This window comes from Triturus cristatus, chromosome 6 (genome assembly GCF_964204655.1).
Source record: "Triturus cristatus chromosome 6, aTriCri1.1, whole genome shotgun sequence".
Taxonomy (NCBI): domain Eukaryota; kingdom Metazoa; phylum Chordata; class Amphibia; order Caudata; family Salamandridae; genus Triturus; species Triturus cristatus.
Window position 1 is genome coordinate 19,430,935 of NC_140589.1, and position 26,886 is coordinate 19,457,820.

Sequence of the window (26,886 nt, forward strand, 5' to 3'; positions counted from 1 at the left end):
GGAGGCGGACACTCTGGGTTCTGCCGGTGAGGAAGGAGGTGGCCCAGTACAGGGCTTTGCCGCAGATCCCTGCGTTGTGGAGGCATGTGCGTAAGGTGTGGTGGCAAACGGTGTCGAAGGCACCGAAAGGTCCTGGAGGATGAGGGCCGTGGTTTTTCCGTTGTCCAGCAGGGCCCTGATGTCGTTGGTTGCGGCGATGAGGGCTGTTTCGGAGCTGTGGTTGCTGCGGAATCCGGATTGGGATGGGTCCAGGATGTTGTTCTCTTTGAGGAAGAAGGTCAGTTGCCTGTTGACAATCTTCTCGATGACTTTCGCCGGGGGACAGAAGTAGGGAGATGGGCCGGAAGTCCTTGAGGTCCTTAGGGTCCGCCTTGGGTTTCTTGAGTAAGGCGTTGATCTTGGCTGCTTCCAGCTCTCTGGGAAGGTGGCGGTTTAGAAGGAGTTGTTGATGATCTTGTGGAGATGGGGTGCGATGATGGAGCTTGCTTTGTTGAAGATGTGGTGCAGGCAGGGGTCTGAAGGTGAGCCGAAGTGGATGGTGTTCATGATTTTGATGGTGTCGTTGACGTGGGTCCAGGAGAGCAGGGGGTCGGTGTGGCAGGGGCGCGGTGAGACTGAGGTGTCGGTGGCTGTCAGGGGGGCCTGGTTGTTGAAGCTGTCGTGGATGTCTGCGATCTTGCGGTGGAAGAAGGTGGCTAGGGAGTCGCAGAGGTCTTGCAATGGCAGGATGTCGTTGGAGATGGAGCTGGGGTTGGAGAGTTCCTTCACGATGTTGAAGAACTCTTGGCTGTTGTGTGCGTTGTTGTCGATGCGTTCTTTGAAGGAGGTCCTTTTGGCGGTACGGATGAGTTAGTGGTGTTTGCGGATGGCGTTCTTGTAGGCTGCATTGCTGTCTGGTGTCTGTTCGTGGTGCCACTTCTTCTCTAGCCTGCGGCAGGCCTGCTTGGATGCCTGGAGGTCGGTGGTGAACCAGGTGGCTTTTCTGTAGGTGCGTCTGTTAGAGGGTTTCCTGATTGGGCGAGAGTGTTGGTGCAGTCGTCAATCCATTGCCTGAGGATGCGGGCGGCGGTGTCAGTGTCGGCGGTGTCAATTGGTGGGTTTCAGGCGAGGGTGGAGATTAGCGGGTCTTCGATGACTTTGCTCCAACTGTGGGGGGCGGCCCGTTGTGTATGGTGGTCCGCGGTGGGCTTCTCGAAGGTGAAGTGGATGCAGTGGTGGTCGGTCCAGTGGAGTTCGGTGGTGCGGCTGAAGGTGACGTAGTTGCTGGCGGAGAAGATGGGGTCGAGCGTGTGTCTGGCGGAGTGGGTGGCAGACATGATGAGCTGTTTGAGTAAGAGGTTGGCGAGGTCGTCGAGTAGGGTGGTGGAGTTGCTGTCGTTGGTGTTCTCGAGGTGGAAGTTCAGGTCTCTGAGGAGGATGTAGTCCATGGATGCAAGGACGTGCGTGCTGATGAAGTCGGCGATGGAGTCGCTGAACTGTGGCTGGGGTCCAGGGGGGTCGGTAGATGAGGGTTCCTCTGAGGGTGGTGTTAGGGTCGATGTGGATCTGGAAGTGGTGTGTTCGGCAGCGCTGAGGGTGTCGTCGGTGCTTGTCGAGATTCTGAGGGTGTTTCTATGAACGATGGCGATTCCTCCTCCTGCTCCGTTGGTGCGGTCCCTGCTTGTGATCTTGTAGCCGTCAGGGATGGCTATGGCGATGTCGGGTGCCGAGGAGGGGTTCATCCAGGTCTCCGTCAGGAAGGCGACGTCCGGGGAGGAGGAGTCGAGTAGATCCCAGAGTTCGATGGCGTGCTTGCGGGCGGAGCGTGTGTTGAGTAGTATGCATCTGAGGTGGTTGCGTCCAGTCTTGGTGGGTGGGTTGGTGGCTCGGAGGCCGGTGAAGCTGCAGCTCCGGCAGGTGAAGGGTCCTTGGGTGCGCTTCGGGGTGGCCAGGAAGCAGGCGTGTTGTCGGCCGGCGTTGAGTGCATGGAGGGTGCTGGCATCGTATCGGCGGCGCGGCGTTTGCGGGGACCAGGGGGTCTGGTACTGGGCGCAGTCCAGGCACAGACGGGCTCGCGCAGTGGCCACCATCAGAAGGGGAGGTGGGAGGGAGGAGCAGCTGGGAGGCGGGACGGATGGGCGAGCGGGCGGACAGGGCTGCAGGGGACGCAGCGGAGGGAAACTGGGAAGCAGAACAGGCGGAATGAACGGAGGGCAAGGGGCACAATAAAAGGTACCGAAGGGAAAGAGGAAAGGCAAACTACAGTTAAACAATAAACAGTAGAACAGTGGCACAAGAAAAGCAGTAAATACAAATACAATCACAGCGGGGCAGAGCGAGCGCCCAGAGACCTGAGGCGCAGGTGGAAGCCTGCGGGTGGAGGAGGGCCTCGAACCTGGCAGCAGTGGCAGACCACTGGCGCAAGCGGTGGTCAACGTGCGGCTCTTGGAGGACTTTCCCCTGGGGCGTGGGACCAGGCAGGGATGTCCCCTTTCCCTCTCCTGTTTGCATTGGTACTTGAGCCGCTGACGGCATGGATAAGGAGGGATCCAGTAATACACAAACTGAGGGGGGCGGAGGGATGGGAGGACCGCATCTCCCTCTACGCAGATGACATTTTGCTGTACATGGCGGAACCCAGGTGGTCCCTCTCTTGCTTGCTTGATATATGCGAATCCTACGGTAAGGTTTCCGGTTACACCATTAACTGGGCAAAATCGGTGTTATAAATACTTAAGGGACCTCCCCCACGCTTGCCCCGGGGTGTTGAGATACAGATCGCAGAAGATGGGTTTAAATTCCTTGGCATACACATCACGCCACACCCCATACAATTCTTTGAGCGTAATCTACTGCCTCCCTTGAAACGACTCCGTAGTGACGTGAAATGTTGGCACTCCCTGCCACTGACGCTCCTGGGGAGGGCGGCGCTGTTCAAAATGATGGCCCTCCCCAGGTTTTTCTACGCTCTACAAAACACACCTACGCCAGTCTCTCACTCCTACTTCAAGTCCATTGAGGCGGAGGTGGGCCACCTCCAGTGGGAGGGGAAGCCCCCACGAATAGCAATGTGTAAATTAATACAGGGTTGGTACGATGGTGGAATTGCCCTGCCCAACATCCACTTATACTATTGGGCCTCTCAGCTCATAGTGGTTAATCAATGGCTTCATGCTCCACAGGATGAACCAGCCTTGCGTATGGACAGGCACACTCTGGGCTCAGAAACATGCACTGATCGGCCCTACGGCACACACCGTGCACGTCTGGTTTATGGCGCAGCGTGCGCTCGGTTGGGAGGGAGTGATAACACAACACAAGTCACTCTGGGCCCCCCCCCAGGTTGGGCAAACTATGCACAAGTAAGTGTTTCTCCCGATGGGTCCTAATAGGCATATTGAGGGTTGGGGATCTGTGGAAAAAGGTGGGTAGTCACTTTTGCCCATCTACAGGCAACGTACCAGATGGCAGGGACGGAGCAATATCAATACATGCAAATTAAACACCCACTAACAAAGGCCATACCCTCGGGAACTGACCTCCCAGAGTCCTCGAGGATCGATTACTAACGGACTATCTCACCAAAAAAGCAATTTCCTTAACATACCGCAAATTGGTTAATCATCAGAAAGATCCCACACATAACCTTAGAGAAAAATGGCAAACCGAGGTGGGAGACATGGACGAACAGGGTTGGCAGGAGGCGCTGGCATCTCCGCGGGAGGTGGCAATCCCCTCCAGACTAAAACTCGTACAACTTCAAATATTGCACAGAACATACTACACCAGGACAACACTTCATAAAATAGGGAGGACTGATGCACCGCTGTGTCTTCGGCGTTGTGAGTTAGCGGGCACCTTTTACCACATACTATGGGAATGTCCCTACATTACACAATATTGGAGGGCTGTCATGGCCACAATCTCTCAAGTGTGTGGTTTCAGTGTCTCCCCTAAACCAAGGAGATGCCTACTCACTGTGTGGGAGCCAACAGACCTTAATCACGCAGAGCACGATTGGGCGACTCTGGGTATCCCACTAGCTAAGCGGAATATTGCTCAACACTGGGGGGTACAGACGGTCCCATCTCACCAGCAGTGGTGTCATGACTTAGTGCTTTGGTAGCGGAGAAGGCAGTATTTCTTTATAGAGGGTGTCCCCAAAAATAGACTCTAGTGTGGGGGAAATGGTATGCATTTCGGGGGAACATATGCGCCCCTCCGTCTGACAAATTCGACCCGGAACTGAGTGACTGACAAACACAGATGACGCTCTATAGGAGAGCATTTTATGTACGGAGAATAAAACTTCTGTATGTACAGTTCAGAATCATTATGTCCAGATGGACTGAAGGTTCCAGCCATGTCCAAAGGTGCAGAGCCTCCTGGTACAGAGTCCACAAACACACTCAGCCCTGTTGGTTGCAGTACTACATGGCGGTGATCTTGTCCATAAACAACGCACCCAGCCTCTCTTTGACAGATAGAAGGAAGGCTTTCAATGCCAAGAGTATCACTCTAACCTCCAACAGGTTGATGTGGAGCGGAGACTCCACCGTAGACTACAGTCTACAGCTGATCCACTCGTGGTTTGTTGGACACCACGGCAGGTCTTTAGCAGTTCCCTACGATATCTAAACCTGGTCAGATTCAGAGGCTGAAACATTGGAATAATAGCCTGAATATCCTGTACTTTCTGCTCCAGAGGATAAGCAGGGAATTGCACAATGTCCAGAATAGCTCAGATGAAAAGGATCATCCGAGAGGGAGTCAGGTGTGACTTCGGCACATTGATAGAGAACCCCAGTGAATGCAGGAGGTCATAGTCTGGAGATGGGCGAGGGATGCCTGGGGCAAGACAGTCTTAACAGCCAGTCATCAAGGTGGCTGAGCTGCAACCACCACCATCACCTTCATGAAGATCAGAGGGGCACTGGTAAGGCCTAAACGGAAAACAGCAAATAAGTTTTCATGGCCCATCATGAACTGCAAGTAACATCTGTGGACTGCCAGGATGGGTTTGTGAAAATATGCGTCCTGCAAGTCCAACGCTACCATCCAATCTCCAGGGCAGACAGCACCTGAGCCAGAGTAAGCATTTTGAACTTTTGCTTTTTCAGGAAGTAGTTGTGAGGGCACAGATCTAGAATAAGACGAAGTCCTCTGCCCTGTTTTGGCAGCAGAAAGTAGCAGGAATACCAACTACTACCTACTTCTGATGTCGGCACCGTCTCAATACCTCCTGTGGCTCAAAAAAGCCTGTAGTTCCTGCCACACGGTCAGCCGATCTCACGGCGGTGACATGGGCTTCAGGGTTTCCATAAAGGGTAGGACATAACCCTGCTAAGCAATCTGAAGCACCCATTTGTGCGAAGTTATTGTTTGCCATTGGGGTCGGTGGTGCTGGATCCTGCCAACTGGCTGTCCATGATGGTGTGAGGACATATTAAAGAGGCTTTAAGGCTGCTGGGGGAGGGGGCAGATTGGCGGACTGGGTAGACCTCTGGTCTTTGTTCCCACAAGGTCTGTGGGAGCCACATCCGTGGCACGAAAGGACTGAGGAGCCTAGTGGCCGTGGTGTGTAGGGCTGAAAGGACACGGCTGGTATCCCCTACCGTAGCCATGGAAAGAGTGATAGGCAGATTGTGGCTCCTGAGGAGCCATGGTGAGCCCCAATGATCTAGCGGTGGATAGGTCTTTCCAAAGGTTTCTAGCCACTTGCATTCCCTATTTGTGGTGTGGTAGAGGATGCGCCAGGGTCTACTTGGGCAATGGCCCTGTGCACAGGAGTGACTGTGCAGGAGTTGGCCCAGGCCCCGAGCAGGACATCAGTGAGGCCCTAAGAGGACATCAGTAAAGGCTTCATGAAAGGGGAGTCGGGGTCCTGAGAGGGATACTCCTGGTTGAAGCACCTCCGTTAAGACGTTTGTCTTGACTTCCAATGTAGGCAGCATAAGGTCCAGGACCTCAGCCGCTCTGCCACCATCATTGCAAAGGAGGCCTCCTCCTCCTCCATCACCACTGCAGGAGGAGAGAGGAGGCCAGTGTCTGGTGAGGATCCAGCGCACTTTCATCAGCCAGTTCCTCAAACAAGTTATCCTCAGCCATGTTCTCTTCTAGGGGGTTGGGATAATTATAGGCATCCTCAGATCTCCTCCAATTATATTCCTCACAGGGGGGCCTTTCAGGAAAATAAGGCTGTCACCGACTAAGACTGCTTGGGTCCAGTCTACACGGTCCAGCTCCGAATCGGAGTGAGGAATTATGATGGGATCAGCACCACTGGAATGAAGCCCAGTGGAGGTAATTGTTGTGACCGGGGTCAGTACAGATCCAGGAACGGACTGAGGGCCCGAGTAGCCCGAGGACAAACACCAAACACTACAGCAGAAGTCCAATGGGGGCCCCTCTAGGACGCATGGGGCCAAAAGGCACTCCAGAGCAGATCCAAGCTCAAGCTCTATGAGAACAAGGCAGGAGCGGGCCTTGATTTGTGGCGTTGTTCAAGCGACTCGTCCAATGACTTGGACTGGCGCGGAGAAGTCATAGAAACGCTTCAACTTCCTCGACATCTTTTTGTGGACTTACCTGAAAAAGTACGGGAATGAGAAACTGACTTGCGCAAGCGACTCAGAGTGGTCCCAGAACATTCCTTGCAATCAGGAGTGGTGCGGAGTCGCGTGTTGAGCATTCAGGAGCTTGATGGCTCGTTCTCAAACTGCCTTTGGATGCATGGTCTTCCAATCTGAGCAAGCCCCGGAGTTGTGGTCAGGCTCCAAGCATCAAAGGCAGACCAAGTGGGGGTCTGTCACAGACATTTCCTGGAGACAGGAACCACCAGATTTTTAGGGGGCATAGTACAAAAATGATAGTAAAATGGCACACTGGTTTAAAGTGTTCTACAAAAAGAAAAAAAGTCCTGTCAAAAATTAACGAAGGCTATCTGGATCCGTGCTGATGGCGCAAAAAAGAAGAAACTCCGGTCAGCGCGCTGGGTTAGGTCCTATATAGGCCCCCCACACGTCACTTCCAGTCCAGATGATGCCACGTGTAGGAGAATGAGGCAACCTACTGGCGTGCAAGGAGACCGCTCAGAAAAGGTTTCCAGATCCAGTCTAACTCTTGGGGAATATTCTAAGATAAGGAATCTGCCGCTAGAAGTCTCCATCAGATATCACAATTTAAGCATGCTAAGACAGGACAAATTAATGATATGCTCTTGAGCAAGTCGTGCTTTTCTCCCGTCCTCCATCCCACAATAATCAGCATACACACGATCAAAGCAACAAACTGCAGCAATACCAATCAATTCATGGCATTTCAGCTAGTTAACTGAGAAAGGTACAAGCGAAGCCTTCATCAGAAGTAGCTCTGCACTCACCTTGTATCACTTTTGATGAGTGGTCTGTCACGACCCACTTCCTCATCAAGGAGTTGGATAAGGACTCCAAGTCCAGCCACTTGCAGCACAAGTTCAGAACTTGATTTTCTGATTACATCAATGGCATCACCAAATCTCTCCACGAAGCTCTTCTTCGCCTGCCCCTTCAAACTGCCGGACACTATTGTTCAAACAACAAACCATCAATGAGTATCGCAGAAGGACATTCCATGTATGCACCATCGTCTTTCTGCCCTAAAAAAGTGATATAAAATAAAGAGAAACGCCGTGGTCTTACATTTCTCGCAGTTCTAACAAACCTAAACCAGGAAGATGACAGATACCTAAACAGGGCAGGCACAAGTCTAAACATTACTCTTTCATTGCTTGAAGGGCAATCATGCCAAATTACCTTTTCTGTTTATTTTCACCATTACCATTTCCAACCATGCTGTGCAGAAATCCTGGTAAAAGTGGCTTTATGTTAACGCATCATTGGGGCTTTTAAAATATATTACAGAGGCCTGTTACCAAGCATGTTTGCTTTCATAACAAACTAAAGAATAGTGAAAGAAAAACATAAATGATTTAAAAAAAATGCAAAGGTTAGAATTACAATCACAATGCAAACTATGCATTTAAAAGCTTAAACTGACAAAGAGCAAGTCGCCACTTCTTTTTGCATCCACAGACTCTTGCAACTTTTGTGATGCAAGAACAAGAATGCTAAGAGTAACCAAGTATCCATAAAGGTAACTTTACTATTAAATCCGGGATCTTTACAATGCAACCTATGGGCAGATACCTCTGCAGTTGAGCATAGGAAATGAAGGAATGCTTCTTCGGTCAGCTTGATCGTAAACGAGCAGAGGGTGCATCATTTACTTGCCAAACCTAGAGAGAAAGCTAGAGAAAACCTTAAGTTCCTAGAGTTGATAGAATGCACGTTGAGAAGCCCACATAGTTGCCCAGCATTTGTCTTTGACAAATAAACAACTGTAGATCACCCACAATGACACCTTCACCCTGGAGGTGGGTCCGGGCATAGTGCAGCACTGGGTGATGCATTACATAATATGATAATAGGAGATTGCATAATTGCGTGGACACCACCATTACACCTTCAAAGCTACAAAGAGATGATCAGTGCAAAGTAGGTCCTTAGTTCTAACAAAGTAAAAGGGTTCCGTACCATGGGTGAGAAGGGTCTCCTCTGCAGGGAAGGCATGCAGGGATGGAAAGAAGGTCAGAACATTGTTCTTCTCTTTCAAACAGAATTCCAAAAGTACCACTGGATCAAAGGTGAGATGAGCCTAGAGGACCACCTTGACTTTTATATCAGGTTCTGAGGCACAACAAGTACAGTTCACAATTGCTCATGATGAATGTTATAGTCACCAAAACAAAAAAAGTCTTCCAAGAACGAAGCTGCAGTTTAAATGACAACTGCTAAAATATATGTATCACCCCGACTTAAATCAGGTCCCACAAAACTGATCCTGGTGGAACAGATGCTCTAGGCTAATAAGTAGCCTTGACAACCTCACAGAATGTGAAGAAAGTCTTTCCAGGATTCAGAGAAGCCTAGATGAGAAAAGTCTAAGAGTTATTGAATTATGTGCTCAAGCTCAGCTTTGGGAATCTGGGGAGAAGAACTTTTTGCATCCTTCCTCTGGGAGAGGCGGATGTGGCCCTTCTGAAGTAAACAGAGGGTGTGAAATGCAGAGTGCGAAAACCATTGCTAGTGAGGCCAGGTGTAAACCACAAAGGTGACCAAACATCTAGGGCTGTATTTGATTTTCTGATCAGTACAGTCTGATGGAAACACCACCATCAAGTCTATCATAAGGCCTTCTCCTAGGGATCCATAAACTCAGAAAGCAACCTCATAACATCAGGAGCACCGCTGGGAGGCAAAGGCAACTTGGAGAAGAAAACCAGGGGCCTCATACAAGAGTTCAATGACTTCCTGGAGAATTTCCTGAGAAGGATGTACGCGATTGCAGCAGGTCTACTATCGGCAGGTTAAGCTGTCAGAAGTCCCGTTTTACCTTACAGAGAAGTGTGGACATCACCAGCCGAGTTGTCACCAGTGAGACAAAGGCTTGCAATGCTACAAATAATTCCTTTTTAATCACAGCCTATTTATATGGAAGGAAGAATCTTCTATGAACCACAAGGCACTGATAGAGTTATATGCTATGAGCCCCCACCAGCACTCTATGGGGTCAGGTGTGACTACCGGTTGAGGATGCAAATGGTAGAAGGGACAGACATTTCAATGCAAGGTCAGGAGCATCTGCCCACTTTCATATGGTTGGGACCAAGAATGGAAGGACAGACGGCAAGTGAAGTTGCAGTGAATACATGTAGAGCCTAGCATAGAGGGAAACCGCTGAGCAGTATGTCTGAGGCCTTGAAAGCTTATGGAATCAATAGAACAACCTTGTTTAGTTGTACAGAAAGTGGTCAACCACCTGTGGCCCTAACTGGAGAAAGATCTTGGACAGGCAGGAGTCTAGAATTGCCCTGTTTTATGGATCCATTCCTGAAGATACCAAAGAAATTTGGTGTAGTTCACAGAGAACACAAGAGCCAAAGATTGAGCATGGTCACAAAAGTCAAGGCAGGTCTCCCTTGACCCTCTACTGATGACACACCATTCCAGATATCAGAGAACCTTCTACTGCCTAACCACTAGAAGTCATTCTCGACAAAAGACAATCTACAATCGCAAGCAAGTACAAGGGTAAAAAATGTGTGCTTTCAAACTGTGTCTTCTCTGGGGAATACCTCGCTTCATTCCAGAGCAAGAGCACAAAACTCTGGTCCAATTACTGGTGCTGTCAAGAACCAACTACTTCATGTTTCCCCAGACCGGTCTTCTCAAAATCTATCTCACTCCTTTACAAGCAATTCCACCTGCGGCAGCATGTTTCATCTCTAGGGTCAAAAGGAGTTAGCATAGCTCAGCGATACTGTTAACACCGCAATGGCTTACCCCTGAAGCCAGGGTTATGTACAGAAGGGCATGTATCACTCACGAGGCCCTTCACACATCTACTCAAGCTTACTCGGCTGCCCCCTGCTGGTGCTAGACGATCATGGAATGCTCAAACTCCTCTTCTACAACCCCTGACCTTTCAAAAGAAACTATTTATGCTGCAATAATTTTTGTGGAGTGGAACCAGATCGGCAACTCCTTGCTTGCAAGCTTAGGCATCACAACCTCACAGGTGATCAACTAAATCTGAACCTAATGGCTTTCTCTTTGAAAAACCTTTTAGTTAACGTGTTTGTGTTGCTATTCATAAGCTTATGGGTCGAGGGCCATGAATCTGGGGGGCCTCTCCTTTCTGTACTTGACACACAACATAAATTAGATCGGCCCCCAGAGCTGGAAAAAAGACTTTGTAGAATTCTAACGGAATTTGATCGGGTCTGACAGTTTTACCAGAGGGGAGTTTTTTTCAGGGCCCTTTGTATCTCTTCCTCTAGAAATGGGGCATCAAGGAATTCCACATCCTCCTATGCAAATTGTTCAATCATAAGTAGCTCTAGGTACTCTTTTATATGCTTTACATCCGGGCGTCCCTCCTCTCCGTATAGTTTCTCGTAATATCTATGGAACTCCTCCGGTATATCCCTAGAACCTTCTACTAGTTCACCCTTAAAATTCTCAATTTTGAATATCTCGCCCCCAATGCTTTTCTGTCTTGCCCGTGTAGCTAATAAATGCCCCATTTGCTCACTATATTTGTAACAGTTTTGCCGCCAGGCCATGTATTTTTCTGCTGATCTTGCTGCCGTGATCTCGCCAGCGGATGCTTTTGCGAGTTTCTGTAGAATTCTCTCAAAACATAAGCCATTAGCTATGGCCCTACCAAATTCTTCTTCTATATCCGCCATCATACTATACATCCTATTTAAATAGTGGGATGTTCTCTTATTCCGATTCAAAGCATAACTCAGCGCCTCCCCTCTGATCCCAGCCTTGAGTGTCTCCCACACCACTCCGCATCCTGCACTTCCCCTATTAAACTCAAGAAACTCTCCCAACTATTTATTCATATGACTGATGCATCCAGGATCTTGCAACAAACCTCTCTCGAATGTCCACGTTTGTTCTGGTATTTCTATCCCTGTGCTAGTCACTTCAAGGATCAGGGGGTTACGGCTCGACTTTACCCTGGGGAGCTTCTTGATGGTGCACGTCGTGAGCAATTGTTGTAAGACCAGAAAGTAGTCTAGATGTGCTACTACCTTATGGGGTAGGGCTGAGAAATATGTACTACCTACCTCCTCTGGTTTTAGGTGAGGCCAGACATCTATAAACCCGTTATCATGAACCAGCTGAGCAAGGGCTCAGAAAGCTGTTTTTTTTTTCAACCAGTATAGTTACTGCAATTACCGTTAATTAGCCCACCCAATCCGTTTATATTTAGATCACCAGAGTATAATTGGTAGTGGCCAGTTGCTAAGCTCCGAATTATGACATTCAAAAGTATCGGGATCGTCGCTTGTGGAGCCATAAACTGAGAAGAGTAAATTTAAACTCCAATAACTGACACTCAACTATCCAGTGACCACGACTATATCTATCAGTTTAAATACTGCGCGCCCCTTCCTGGCCAGAATGTCCACCCCCTAGTTTGGGTTCCTTGTGAGGTGCATGCCACAAGCGGATACCCTAGTTGCTCTGGTAGGTTTTTCCTAGATCCCTCAATGTGTGTTTCCTGCAAAAACACTATGTCAGCATACAACATTCGCAGCTCTTCTTTAACTCTCTGCCGCTTAACCGGATCATTCAGCCCACAGATATTTATTGTCGCAATTTGCATTTTAATTGCATAATTTTAAGCTGTTCCAACCCTTTCTCCCCCTCTTTCCTCATGTGACAGTGTTTTTCGCTTCCCCCGCCCTGTGCACCTTCCTGGGTGTCCCACCCCACTCCCAGCACCCCCCCCTCCAGCCACCCCGCCCTTGCCTACCCCAACCCACCTCCGCACACCTATACTGCGAGACACGCAGACCAAATGTCTGAGTGATGGAGCCTGTGTTCAGGCCCCCCGCTACCAACCATATCATTACATCTATTTCTGTAATATCCTGTTCCGTTCCCTGTTACTCTGCAAGCGAACGCCAAGGAACTACCCCAGAGCTAGATTACTAGAGAGAGGGGTTACTCAGTCTGTGCCCCTTGAGTTTATCAATGTACTCCTTTGCTTGGATTTCGGAGGTGAAGACTCTCGTAGTTTTTTGGAATATGATTTTCAGACGAGCTGGGTTCATCAAATATGCTTCAGCCCCTAGAGCCTGACAACCGGGTGATTGTGAATTTCTATTCCTTCTACAGAGTTTTTTCCCTTCAACCCACTGTCCCGGGTCGCCCCTGCCAACTGCCTCGGCTTGAGCTGGATAGCTGTTCATTATTACCTATCTCTGAATCTGTAGGACTGATATCGGAGTCATCTGTGAGTGAAAAACATTTGTCACCCAGCTACTGTGAATCTTCCGGAAAATATTCTCTAAAATATTAGCTAATCGCCTAAGTGGTATCAATGGGAAGAACAAATGTTACTTACCTGTAAACTGTGGTTCTCCAGTATTGGTGTCTTTCAGTCTTACGCAAGTTGGCTTCCCCACAGCGGGTCGTGCGGGAATGCCCTTTCGATGGACTGGTGCAAAATATTTGCCTACGCTTTTCCGCCAATCCCGCTGGTACCTCGAGTGTTGTGGAAAATGCGGAGACAACCATGCCACATTCTCCTGATTTGCTCCCCGGTGGCCTCGGCAGGCATGGTTCTCGGAGTTACTGCTCCTCTCACAATGCAAGCCCATCCTTCTTCACCCCCGGCCGGACCTTCTCACGATGAACAACGGTCGGATCTGCCATCCGAACCCCAGTTTGCTCAAATTGTCGGCCTGGAACCTGAGCACCTTGAATTTGCTCACTTAAATATTTCGCCTGCCTGCAGAGAGGTTCTTGCCAGGGTGCGGGCGCCTTCCACGGTGAAGACCTACAAACTAAAGTGGAAACGCTTCTGTCACTGGTGTTCATCTGCTAACATCCACCCAGTGCACGCCTCTCCGGCACAGCTTCTGCCTTTCTTTTTGCAGTTGGCACAGTCAGGACTTTCTCATTCCACTCTAAGTCTTTTTGGCAGCAATTTCTCTTTTTCGCCAGGACGGCTCTTCCTCTCTCTATTCATCTAGAGTGATTCAGCAGTTCTTTAAGGGATTGTTCCGGATGTTTCCACCCATTCGGCGTCCCCCGCCCACATGGTGTCTTAACATCGTATTGGCGCAACTTATGAAGGCACCCTTTGAGCCAATCCACTCAGCAGATTTTAAATTCTTGACCTGGAAGGTTGCCCTCCTGCTTGCTCCGACTTCCTCACGTCGAGTGAATGACATTCACACCTTCACAATCCAGCCTCCTTTCCTCCAATTTAAATTGGACTGTGTTATCCTTCGAACTAATCCAGCTTTCATGCCGAAGGTGCTGTCCGACTTTCATCTTAATGAGCCTGTGAATTTAAAAACGTTTTTTCCTCATCCGCAATCTCCAGCGGAACAGAGTCAGCATTCTTTGGACTTAAAGAGATGCCTCAAATTTTATATTAGCAGAACGGCACCCTTTCGCCAATGTGACCAACTGTTCGTTGCCTATGGACGAACCTGTAAGGGACATTCTGTTACTAAGTCAACAATTGCACGTTGGATTTTTTCAGCCATATCTTTCTGCCATCAGAAGGCTGGCAAGCCTCTTCCTTCCGGAGCGAGGGCGCATTCTACAAGGGCGATGTCCTCCTCTACTGCGCTGGTGTGCCGATTCATCAGATCTGCCGGGCAGCTACATGGTCCAGCAGGCACACTTTCAACGAAGCCGATACAGCAGTGGACCAAGCAGTTCTTCGTAATCTTTTCAAATAAGGTGAGCCTCTGTTACTTCCCTCCTCCTTGGGTTGTTATCAGTTTTGTGATTCTGTGATGCTATGTCATTATATTTCATGCAACTTTGATACTGCCTCTTCAGGCTGCAGAGTACAGCTCACTATTCTATTCAAGCATGTGAATCTATGAAAGACACCCTAATACTGGAGAAGAACAATTGTTACTTACCTGTAAACAGGTGGTTCTCCAGTATTGGTGTCTTTCATAGATTCACATGCGACCCACCCTCCTCCCCTCAGAGGCTCTCTTCTCCTCATAAGACTCTTTTGTCACTCTTGTGCTACGAAAATCTGAGGGCCTGAGCTTCTAAGGAGAAGGTTCTAAAGGGTGTTTGCGCCTGAATGGCTGGAGTCTGGAGTAACTTTGTTGATATATATATATGCAGCCCAAAAACGATTTGTATGTTCACATGATTCATAAGAAAAGCAATGTATATTTACAAAGTCCAAAACAAACGAAAACAAAAAATACCGGTTGATTTTTACAATATTTCTTCTATGTCTATGTAATTGTGATTGACCAATGGGAGGACACGTAGCATTTGAAAAAGTTGGCAGACATTTGCTTTCTCGTGTGATCAAGGGCACAGGGTGCTCGAAACGCGTCGCAGAGGGAGTTAATAAACTACATCAACTGCCTACCTGTTTGGGTCCGTCTTTCTCTGTTCGCCGCAAAATATATATATATATATATATATATATATATATATATATATATATATATATATATATATATATATATATATATATATATATATATATATATATATATATATATATATATATATATATATATATATATATATATATATATATATATATATATATATATATATATATATATATATATATATATATATATATATATATATATATATATAATATCTTATTGTTTTTTTATGTACCGTGGGACTATATTTCTTCTCCATCGATTCTGTTTTCATCGATTTCATACCCTAGTTCCAGATGAAATCAACTATGGGCACAGCCCGAACCTGCTTCTGCGGCTGAGTTTTAAAATCATATAAAAAGCAATCCTCCTCTCTCACTACCATTGGGAGATGAAAACGCTGTGCCGCCCTTTCCATCAATTGATGGAAACCTGTGATATCAACAGGAGGAGAATTCACTGGTGACCCCGGAGGCGGAGATAGCGAATTTATCTGGTAATCGTCCCAATCAGCCATAGTATCATCATCACCCAGGAGTTCACCGTCTTCTCTAACCGGAAGGACGTCAGCGTCACCCTCTGTAGGAGGTACTAGTAAAGGGACGGATGGTGTTGGTTCCGCCGCCGGAAGAGGAGGAGCTGGAGTGTTCGGAGGCGCTTCTCGTGGAGAGCCGTGGGAAGAAGGTGGGAAACGGCGGTTGTAATCCTCCAGCATAAATTGGAGATTAGAGATGAGGAATCTGCGCAGGAGGTTCCTCCTCTTCCTCCTGATAATAAAGGTCCTCCTGGTCCTCATCGTCGTAATCTTGACACTTTATGAAAAGTTCCGATGGACTGCGAGCAGCCCGGAATGTGTTATGTATTTCATCATCCAGGGAAGAATCATCTTCATTGCCAGAGGGAAACAGTTGTGGCGGTGGTTGAGTGGCTGGTGGCACTGTAATGGAATCCAAAACAGCGTGACGACACTGCAGGAGTGAATCATCGACAGAAACAGGCACCAATGGAAGAGATGCAAAATTTGGCGTGGACGAGAGACCTGCCGTCGACGAACTAGCCAATGCCGTCGACGAAGCCACCGTCGACGAAGCCACCACCGTCGACGAAGCCACCACCGTCGACGAAGCCACCACCGTCGACGAAGCCTTAGTTATCGTCGACGAGGAGGATCTCTTCTTCTTGATCGTCATTGATGAAGATTTAGATGTCGACGGGACAGCCACAGGTTTCTTCGTCGTCGACGAAGATATAGGAATCGTCGACGAGACAGATTTTAAGGAGACACAAACCAACGTCGACGAAGATAGCGTCGACGAAGCCGCCATCGACGGCATAAGGAACCTGCTGGAAGTCGTCGTCACCGTCGTCGACGAAGTACTAGAAGCAGCAGATTTCGTCGACGGTTTGGGACGTTTATGAGAGGAAACATGCGCTGGGAGAGCCACAGACGCCTGAGAGTGAGATCTCGGGGGCGTGGGCGTAGCAGCAGAGTGTAGTGGCACTTTAGCAATCTCCAGAAGATGAAGCTTCCTCTTTTTAAGAAAGGGGGAGGGCAAGTCATGCACACTGCTACGCTTAGAGGAGGCTCCAGTGCGCCCAGAAGCCACACTTTCGGCGTCAGAGAGAGGATTATCTGTGACAGTAGACACAGAAGGAGGCGGCCCTCTCTATCATTTAGAGTATTCTGAGAAAAAGTCCAGCAAATTTTGCAGTTTCCTACCTCATGGTCTGGATAGAGGCAGTATATACACTTCTTGTGAGGGTCCTCTGAAAAGAGCCTCAACTTCCCACAAGAAGAGCAAGGACGGAAAAGAGACTTCTTACTTGAAGACATCAGGAAAAACTGAAGATATCCAAAACCAGAGAAAAACTGAGCAGAGCTCAGGGAGACTCCCTTCACACGACGTGCGGTAGAAAATCTGAGGGACTGAGCTTCTGAGGAGAAGGTTCTAGAGGGTGTTTGCGCCTGAGTGGCTGGAGTTTGGACTATAAAAACGACATGGATATGTCAGTAAAGTGATTTCTTTTTCAATGCATTACTATGTGCAATGTTATCCTATGGTACTTTTGAATATATATATCTCTATCTCTATCTCTATATATATATCTATATATATATATATATATATATATATACTGTTCCACAAAGTGTCCAAAACACAAAGCACACTCCTCACCGGGATAAAAATGATGCACAGCATGTAAGTTTACTTTGCTGCTGCCCGTGAACAAGGAAACAAGCTTTCTGAAACGCGTTGGGCAAAAGGAATATTAAAGGAAATATCATGCTGACCTTTGACATGCTGTGCATCATTTTTATCCCGGTGAGGAGTGTGCTTTGTGTTTTGGACACTTTGTGGAACAGTATATATCGCGGCAGTCCAAGCCGTGTTGAAGCGCACCACCGCAAGTTATCAAGGGCGGGTCTGCGACTCTGTGAGTGGAGTCTGCGGAACGCTGGGATCACTTATTGGCATGTCAAGGCGCATTCTATCTTCCACCTTATCAAGGGATAAAAATATTATTGTAGGACATTTGAGCAGCACAGTTCGAGTCAATTTTTGTCATTAAAACTATGATTACCAGCATGCACTGCCTGAAGTAATGATGCTCACCTGAAGAGGATTGAAAGGATATTGAAAACAGTGCGCATTCTCGAGTAAGTTTACTTTGCTGCTGCCCGTGAACAAGAAACAAGCTTTCTGAAACGCGTTGGGCAAAAAGAATATTAAAGGAAATATCATGCTGACCCTTGACATGCTGTGCATCATTTTTATCCCGGTGAGGAGTGTGCTTTGTGTTTTGGACACTTTGTGGAACAGATATATATATTAATCCTGTGCCGTGGAGGTTGATGCGGTTTGGGGACTCAGAGGGACATCTCAATTTACACTGCAGGCAGGGGAATTGGCCAGTTTCCATTGTGCAGCCAATATCCGCAACAACACCAAGTCATCAACCCGCCCTACTTACCGGGATTCCTACTGCATCTTGGGATGTGTAGTGCACACGCCCGGAAAGGACTACAATCGGTAAAGAAGGACAATGTGCCTGGGGGCGGGGCGGACTCAAACCCATCGTTTGGGGGCTTAGACTACAACACACGATGGGACCTGCTACTCCACATTAGATCCCTAGCGCTGAAGAAGGCATATGTGATGCCGAAATGCATTCGCCGTTGAGGAAGCCTGGAAATGAAATAAAGCGGTCTCCCTGTTTACCTCACCTGTGGCCTCTATTCTCTTCGTGTAGGAGATTGTTTGGCGAATTTTAGCGCGCAAGCCAGAAACGCGCTCTGGAGGCTCCCGCATCTTGAAGTGGCCTTGGTATTGCTGGCACTGCTGTGGCGGACTTTGCATTTTTCCAGGGTACTGGATCACCAAGGCACGCCCCTGGGTCCAGGAGAAGATGGAATGGTGATGGAGTTATCGAACTCTGTCCTGGGCGAGATAGGATTTCCGGTCTTGCCCCCGCTGCTATTAATCCTGTGCCGTGGAGGTTGATGCGGTTTGGGGACTCAGAGGGACATCTCAATTTACACTGCAGGCAGGGGAATTGGCCAGTTTCCATTGTGCAGCCAATATCCGCAACAACACCAAGTCATCTACCCGCCCTACTTACCGGGATTCCTACTGCATCTTGGGATGTGTAGTGCACACGCCCGGAAAGGACTACAATCGGTAAAGAAGGACAATGTGCCTGGGGGCGGGGCGGACTCAAACCCATCGTTTGGGGGCTTAGACTACAACACACGATGGGACCTGCTACTCCACATTAGATCCCTGGCGCTGAAGAAGGCATATGTGATGCCGAAATGCATTCGCCGTTGAGGAAGCCTGAAAATGAAATAAAGCGGTCTCCCTGTTTACCTCACCTGTGGCCTCTATTCTCTTCGTGTAGGATGGAGATATATATAATATATATATATTATATATATTATATATATATATATATATATATATATATATATATATATATATATATATATATCTATCTCACAAGTGGATGGGTACACCCGTTGCCTCCAGACCAAAGGGCGCGTCGAAGAAGAGACCTCCCAAACGCGGTCACAAATATTCTCCAAACTTTAGAAAAGCAATCGACGCCGTGTCTGTGCAGAAAGTTCTTTATTGCCAGCTGAAAAAGCTAGACGCGTTTCGCCTGACCTGCAGGCTTGTTCACTAGCGATTTGGTAAAGTTTTCATGGCAATTTAAAACAGTGAATGACGATCAAGTCACATGATGGACTACAAGTACTAAAATAAACAACAGACTCGTAGTTCAACAAAATGCGGTAATATACATATGAATTCCAGGCAAGTGCCACAAGGTATAGAAAACAATTCATTGCGGTCGATGGAACATTGTTAAACTCAATAGATCTGAAATTTAAATAACATTCAGCGTTTTTAACGAAATGATATTACCATAATGGTACTATCTTATTGCTCGTTAATCGTGTTGAACCTAGTAAGTCTATGGTTGACAAAGGTGGCAAAGTGCATTAATAATTTGATCGAGTGATCAGATGCTCTGAATGTAATTTTGGCCAATATGCCAAAATAATAAATAAACAATCAGATCAAACTACGTACAGGTGTTACTGCCCAAGTGGGCTATAATGAACATCAACAAAGAGTCTACAACAGTCTAGTAATAGATATTCATGGTCCAAAATAGTGACGAAATCAAACAATAAACAAAATACAGCTAAAACCAAGTAGAAGAAGAGCGAGAGGATCCTATAAATGCGTGTGTAGATCTTCTTCCATATTAAGACCATGTGGTGTTTTAGTGTTAAGTCTAATGATGTAGCAAGATTCTAGTTTGCGCAGTTTCTTTTCCCGGTTTCCACCCCGGCTGCCAACTGGGACAGCATCAATGACATAATAGAAAAGACCATCAGGATCTTTATTGTGACATTTGTCAAAATGCCGCACCACGGGGTAGGTTTTGTCCCCATTTTTAATGGCACGTAGGTGCTGTAACACCCTTTTGTGCACAGGCAAAATGGTCGAGCCCACATACTTAAGGCCACAAGGGCACTGTAGTATGTAGACCGCATGGTCCGTCTTACATGTGTATTGGCCCTTAATTTGTTGCGTAGGCTTGTGAGAAAAGCCCGCTGGAAAACAAGTAATGTTTTTTCCATACATACAAGCCTTACATTTATGGCATTTGATAAAACCATCCTTTCTATTAAGCCAAGAGCCTAATGATTTCTTTTGATTACTGGGTAACACATTGCTAACTAGTGCTTGGTGCAGAGATCTGGCCTTTCTAAATGTGAATTGTGGTCTCCTTTGAACAAATTTTCCCAACACCGGATCACTCCGAATGATGTGCCAATGCTTGTTAAAAATCGTTCTCAGTTTATCATGTTGCTTGTTATAAGTAGTGATAAACCTACATTGGTTGGTGTCTTTTAGCGAATTTTTGGCTGGTTTGGTGTCTTTATTGAAAAGTACTAGTTCTCTGTTAGTTTTTTCAATTTTTGTGACGGCTTGATTGAGACAAGTTTCCGAATAGCCTCTGGCTCGAAAACGAGATTTCAAGCATGCAAGTTCTTTATTAAGATCATGTTGATTGCTGCAGTTGCACCTGGCTCTAAGACATTCCCCATAGGGGATACTGTTGACTAGTTTAACCGGATGGAAACTAGTTGCGTGTAATAATGTATTCCCATCCGTGGGCTTACGGAACAATTTAGTATGTAATTTGCCCTCACTCACATAAAGTGTTAAATCTAAAAAATTAATTTCAGAATCACTGATAGTACTGGTGAATTTCAGATTCAGATTGTTACAGTGCAGCTCTTTAACAAAATCTTGCGCACTTTTCATGGTGCCTTTCCAAATAATAAAAAGGTCGTCAATGTAACGACTCCAGTGCATTACATTGTTCTGCCATTCGGCATGCCAGCGCGTCTGGATCACCTGCTCCTCCCACCAGCCCATATGCAAATTAGCATAGCTGGGGGCGAAGCAGGTACCCATTGCCGTCCCACAAATTTGCTGGTATAGTTCTCCATTAAACAGAAAGAAATTACTTTCAAGGCAGATAGTAATCATTTGAAGTACCATTTGAGTGTGGTGCCAGAATTTGGCTGGACGAGTACCCAGGAAGTGTTTACATGCATTAATGCCATCTTTGTGGCGAATACTGGTGTATAACGTGGTTGCGTCTATAGTAAGCAATAGGAAGTCTGATTCCCAAGGGATGTCATACACTTTGCGTAAAAAATCACTCGTGTCCAGGATAAAAGATGGTAGAGCTTGGACAAGAGGACATAAAAAAGAGTCAACAAATTTAGAGGTGTTTTCGAAAGCACTCCCTATAGCCAAGATAATGGGACGACCAGGGGGATTAGCCACACCTTTATGGACCTTAGGTATAAGGTATAGAACTGGAATAGTGGGGCAATCAATTTTGAGAAAGGACATTTCATCTTTGCTCAACACACCTAGCCGGACCCAATCGACTAAGGAACTATTAAAGGACAAATGACATTCTTCCATAACATTGTTATTCACCTTGATGTAATTCAACCTGTTATTAAGTTGCTTGTACGCCTCTGTCAAATACTGCTGTTTACTCCAAAGGACCACGTTGCCCCCTTTATCCGCATTGCGGACAATGCAATCATTATTGTTGTTCAATTTATCGACCAGATTGTAATAGTCTTTAGACTGTTGGTTAAATGCATTTTTCTTTCTATTTAATGATGTACATACATTTTTAATTTCATTAGTAACCAAATCATTAAATAAGTCTACAGAGTCTCTTGCAGTGACGGGCGTAAATTTTGAACGAGGCTTGAAATCAGTCAATTTATCGATGTTCATGTCGATTCCTTCCTTATAGGCCAGGGATGTCATCAATTCACTTGAACTGGTGGTTTCAAATGTTCCAGCCGGAATTGCACCTATAGGTCAAACATGTGTTTCTGAACTTAGCAGTATCCCTAGTTCAGATTTAGACACGGATGCAGAGGAGGGGCCAAGTAATCCGATGGGAGCAGCTATTCCATCTGTTGTGGATGAATTTGATTTTTTAAGGGAGGAGAGACGCTTCAATTTACGCCCAAGACCCCCTGCAAACAGCAGAACACAAAGAGCAAGAGGCAGAGGCGGAAGAGGCGCAAAGGCTCCAAACTTTGCCAACGACAAAGAGAAGCCCAAATTCAATCTGAAGAAATAAATGCAATCAATGAAGCCACAATTGTAAATCTTACTGACATTGTGCTCTCAGAAGAAGAAAAGAACATACTTAAACTTGGCCTCTCATACTGTCCTCAAATCGATATGGACTATGTGACAACATGGGTGGACCTTTTTAAATTCATTAGGTCCTTAAAGTTAAAAAGATTTTTTGCAGTCACACCGAATAAACCAGTGCCACCTGTCCATGCGTCCTTACAAACACAATTTGATAACTTGGGTGTAGAAGATATGAACCTTATGCTCGAGTTGCAACAACTGGTTAACCAAGAAGATGCCGGTGCAATTCCGGCTGGAACATTTGAAACCACCAGTTCAAGTGAATTGATGACATCCCTGGCCTATAAGGAAGGAATCGACATGAACATCGATAAATTGACCGTTTTCAAGCCTCGTTCAAAATTTACGCCCGTCACAGCAAGAGACTCTGTAGACTTATTTAATGATTTGGTTACTAATGAAATTAAAAATTTATGTACATCATTAAATAGAAAGAAAAATGCATTTAACCAACAGTCTAAAGACTATTACAATCTGGTCGATAAATTGAACAACAATAATGATTGCATTGTCCGCAATGCGGATAAAGGGGGCAACGTGGTCCTTTGGAGTAAACAGCAGTATTTGACAGAGGCGTACAAGCAACTTAATAACAGGTTGAATTACATCAAGGTGAATAACAATGTTATGGAAGAATGTCATTTGTCCTTTAATAGTTCCTTAGTCGATTGGGTCCGGCTAGGTGTGTTGAGCAAAGATGAAATGTCCTTTCTCAAAATTGATTGCCCCACTATTCCAGTTCTATACCTTATACCTAAGGTCCATAAAGATATGGCTAATCCCCCTGGTCGTCCCATTATCTCGGCTATAGGGAGTGCTTTTGAAAACACCTCTAAATTTGTTGACTCTTTTTTATGTCCTCTTGTCCAAGCTCTACCATCTTTTATCCTGGACACGAGTGATTTTTTACGCAAAGTGTATGACATCCCTTGGGAATCAGACTTCCTATTGCTTACTATAGACGCAACCACGTTATACACCAGTATTCGCCACAAAGATGGCATTAATGCATGTAAACATTTCCTGGGTACTCGTCCAGCCAAATTCTGGCACCACACTCAAATGCTACTTCAAATGATCACTATCTGCCTTGAAAGTAATTTCTTTCTGTTTAATGGAGAACTATACCAGCAAATTTGTGGGACGGCGACGGGCACCTGCTTCGCCCCCAGCTATGCTAATTTGCATATGGGCTGGTGGGAGGAGCAGGTGGTCCAGACGCGCTGGCATGCCGAATGGCAGAACAATGTAATGCACTGGAGTCGTTACATTGACGACCTTTTTATTATTTGGAAAGGCACCATGAAAAGTGCGCAAGATTTTGTTAAAGAGCTGCAATGTACCAATCTGAATCTGAAATTCACCAGTACTATCAGTGATTCTGAAATTAATTTTTTAGATTTAACACTTTATGTGAGTGAGGGCAAATTACATACTAAATTGTTCCGTAAGCCCACGGATGGGAATACATTATTACACGCAACTAGTTTCCATCCGGTTAAACTAGTCAACAGTATCCCCTATGGGGAATGTCTTAGAGCCAGGCGCAACTGCAGCAATCAACATGAGCTTAATAAAGAACTTGCATGCTTGAAATCTCGTTTTCGAGCCAGAGGCTATTCGGAAACTTGTCTCAATCAAGCCGTCACAAAAATTGAAAAAAACTAACAGAGAACTAGTACTTTTCAATAAAGACACCAAACCAGCCAAAAATTCGCTAAAAGACACCAACCAATGTAGGTTTATCACTACTTATAACAAGCAACATGATAAACTGAGAACAATTTTTAACAAGCATTGGCACATCATTCGGAGTGATCCGGTGTTGGGAAAATTTGTTCAAAGGAGACCACAATTCACATTTAGAAAGGCCAGATCTCTGCACCAAGCACTAGTTAGCAATGTGTTACCCAGTAATCAAAAGAAATCATTAGGCTCTTGGCTTAATAGAAAGGATGGTTTTATCAAATGCCATAAATGTAAGGCTTGTATGTATGGAAAAAACATTACTTGTTTTCCAGCGGGCTTTTCTCACAAGCCTACGCAACAAATTAAGGGCCAATACACATGTAAGACGGACCATGCGGTCTACATACTACAGTGCCCTTGTGGCCTTAAGTATGTGGGCTCGACCATTTTGCCTGTGCACAAAAGGGTGTTACAGCACCTACGTGCCATTAAAAATGGGGACAAAACCTACCCCGTGGCGCGGCATTTTGACAAATGTCACAATAAAGATCCTGATGGTCTTTTCTATTATGTCATTGATGCTGTCCCAGTTGGCAGCCGGGGTGGAAACCGGGAAAAGAAACTGCGCAAACTAGAATCTTGCTACATCATTAGACTTAACACTAAAACACCACATGGTCTTAATATGGAAGAAGATCTACACACGCATTTATAGGATCCTCTCGCTCTTCTTCTACTTGGTTTTAGCTGTATTTTGTTTATTGTTTGATTTCGTCACTATTTTGGACCATGAATATCTATTACTAGACTGTTGTAGACTCTTTACGAAATAGGTCGCACACTGCTCGTCATACCAGCAAATAGCCCCATAGAACTCTGAATAATGTAGTGGCAGCGGTGAGTACGCCTATGCCACGAGTATGTCACTATTATGCCATCCCTGGACACGTGTTTCGAGGTAATTGCCTCTCGTCAGCAGGGAGCAGGTAAGTATGTGGGGTGCCGAATAGACTGCCAAAATATCAAAGGTATAGTACCTCTCACGGCGCGCAGGTGCGGAACCAAGGCTCGTCAGCCTAAGTCGCTTGAGAGAGCTTAAATGCAAATACGAAATAGGTCGCACACTGCTCGTCATACCAGCAAAAAGCCCCATAGAACTCTGAATAATGTAGTGGCAGCGGTGAGTACGCCTATGCCACGAGTATGTCACTATTATGCCATCCCTGGACACGTGTTTCGAGGTAATTGCCTCTCGTCAGCAGGGAGCAGGTAAGTATGTGGGGTGCCGAATAGACTGCCAAAATATCAAAGGTATAGTACCTCTCACGGCGCGCAGGTGCGGAACCAAGGCTCGTCAGCCTAAGTCGCTCGAGAGAGCTTAAATGCAAATACGAAATAGGTCGCACACTGCTCGTCATACCAGCAAATAGCCCCATAGAACTCTGAATAATGTAGTGGCAGCGGTGAGTACGCCTATGCCACGAGTATGTCACTATTATGCCATCCCTGGACACGTGTTTCGAGGTAATTGCCTCTCGTCAGCAGGGAGCAGGTAAGTATGTGGGGTGCCGAATAGACTGCCAAAATATCAAAGGTATAGTACCTCTCACGGCGCGCAGGTGCGGAACCAAGGCTCGTCAGCCTAAGTCGCTCGAGAGAGCTTAAATGCAAATACGAAATAGGTCGCACACTGCTCGTCATACCAGCAAATAGCCCCATAGAACTCTGAATAATGTAGTGGCAGCGGTGAGTACGCCTATGCCACGAGTATGTCACTATTATGCCATCCCTGGACACGTGTTTCGAGGTAATTGCCTCTCGTCAGCAGGGAGCAGGTAAGTATGTGGGGTGCCGAATAGACTGCCAAAATATCAAAGGTATAGTACCTCTCACGGCGCGCAGGTGCGGAACCAAGGCTCGTCAGCCTAAGTCGCTCGAGAGAGCTTAAATGCAAATACGAAATAGGTCGCACACTGCTCGTCATACCAGCAAATAGCCCCATAGAACTCTGAATAATGTAGTGGCAGCGGTGAGTACGCCTATGCCACGAGTATGTCACTATTATGCCATCCCTGGACACGTGTTTCGAGGTAATTGCCTCTCGTCAGCAGGGAGCAGGTAAGTATGTGGGGTGCCGAATAGACTGCCAAAATATCAAAGGTATAGTACCTCTCACGGCGCGCAGGTGCGGAACCAAGGCTCGTCAGCCTAAGTCGCTCGAGAGAGCTTAAATGCAAATACGAAATAGGTCGCACACTGCTCGTCATACCAGCAAATAGCCCCATAGAACTCTGAATAATGTAGTGGCAGCGGTGAGTACGCCTATGCCACGAGTATGTCACTATTATGCCATCCCTGGACACGTGTTTCGAGGTAATTGCCTCTCGTCAGCAGGGAGCAGGTAAGTATGTGGGGTGCCGAATAGACTGCCAAAATATCAAAGGTATAGTACCTCTCACGGCGCGCAGGTGCGGAACCAAGGCTCGTCAGCCTAAGTCGCTCGAGAGAGCTTAAATGCAAATACGAAATAGGTCGCACACTGCTCGTCATACCAGCAAATAGCCCCATAGAACTCTGAATAATGTAGTGGCAGCGGTGAGTACGCCTATGCCACGAGTATGTCACTATTATGCCATCCCTGGACACGTGTTTCGAGGTAATTGCCTCTCGTCAGCAGGGAGCAGGTAAGTATGTGGGGTGCCGAATAGACTGCCAAAATATCAAAGGTATAGTACCTCTCACGGCGCGCAGGTGCGGAACCAAGGCTCGTCAGCCTAAGTCGCTCGAGAGAGCTTAAATGCAAATACGAAATAGGTCGCACACTGCTCGTCATACCAGCAAATAGCCCCATAGAACTCTGAATAATGTAGTGGCAGCGGTGAGTACGCCTATGCCACGAGTATGTCACTATTATGCCATCCCTGGACACGT

At 46.7% G+C, this 26,886-nt stretch overlaps 1 protein-coding gene across 1 annotated transcript in view; it reads right to left on the reverse strand.

The window, feature by feature from the left end:
- LOC146813655 (cullin-9-like) overlaps nt 1-26,886 on the reverse strand; it is a 570,887-nt gene that overhangs the window by 342,889 nt on the left and 201,112 nt on the right. Inside the window, exon 12 of the mRNA XM_085610143.1 lies at nt 7,361-7,541. Coding sequence (XP_085466269.1) covers nt 7,361-7,541 — 181 coding nt within the window. The remainder of the gene's footprint in view (nt 1-7,360; nt 7,542-26,886) is intronic.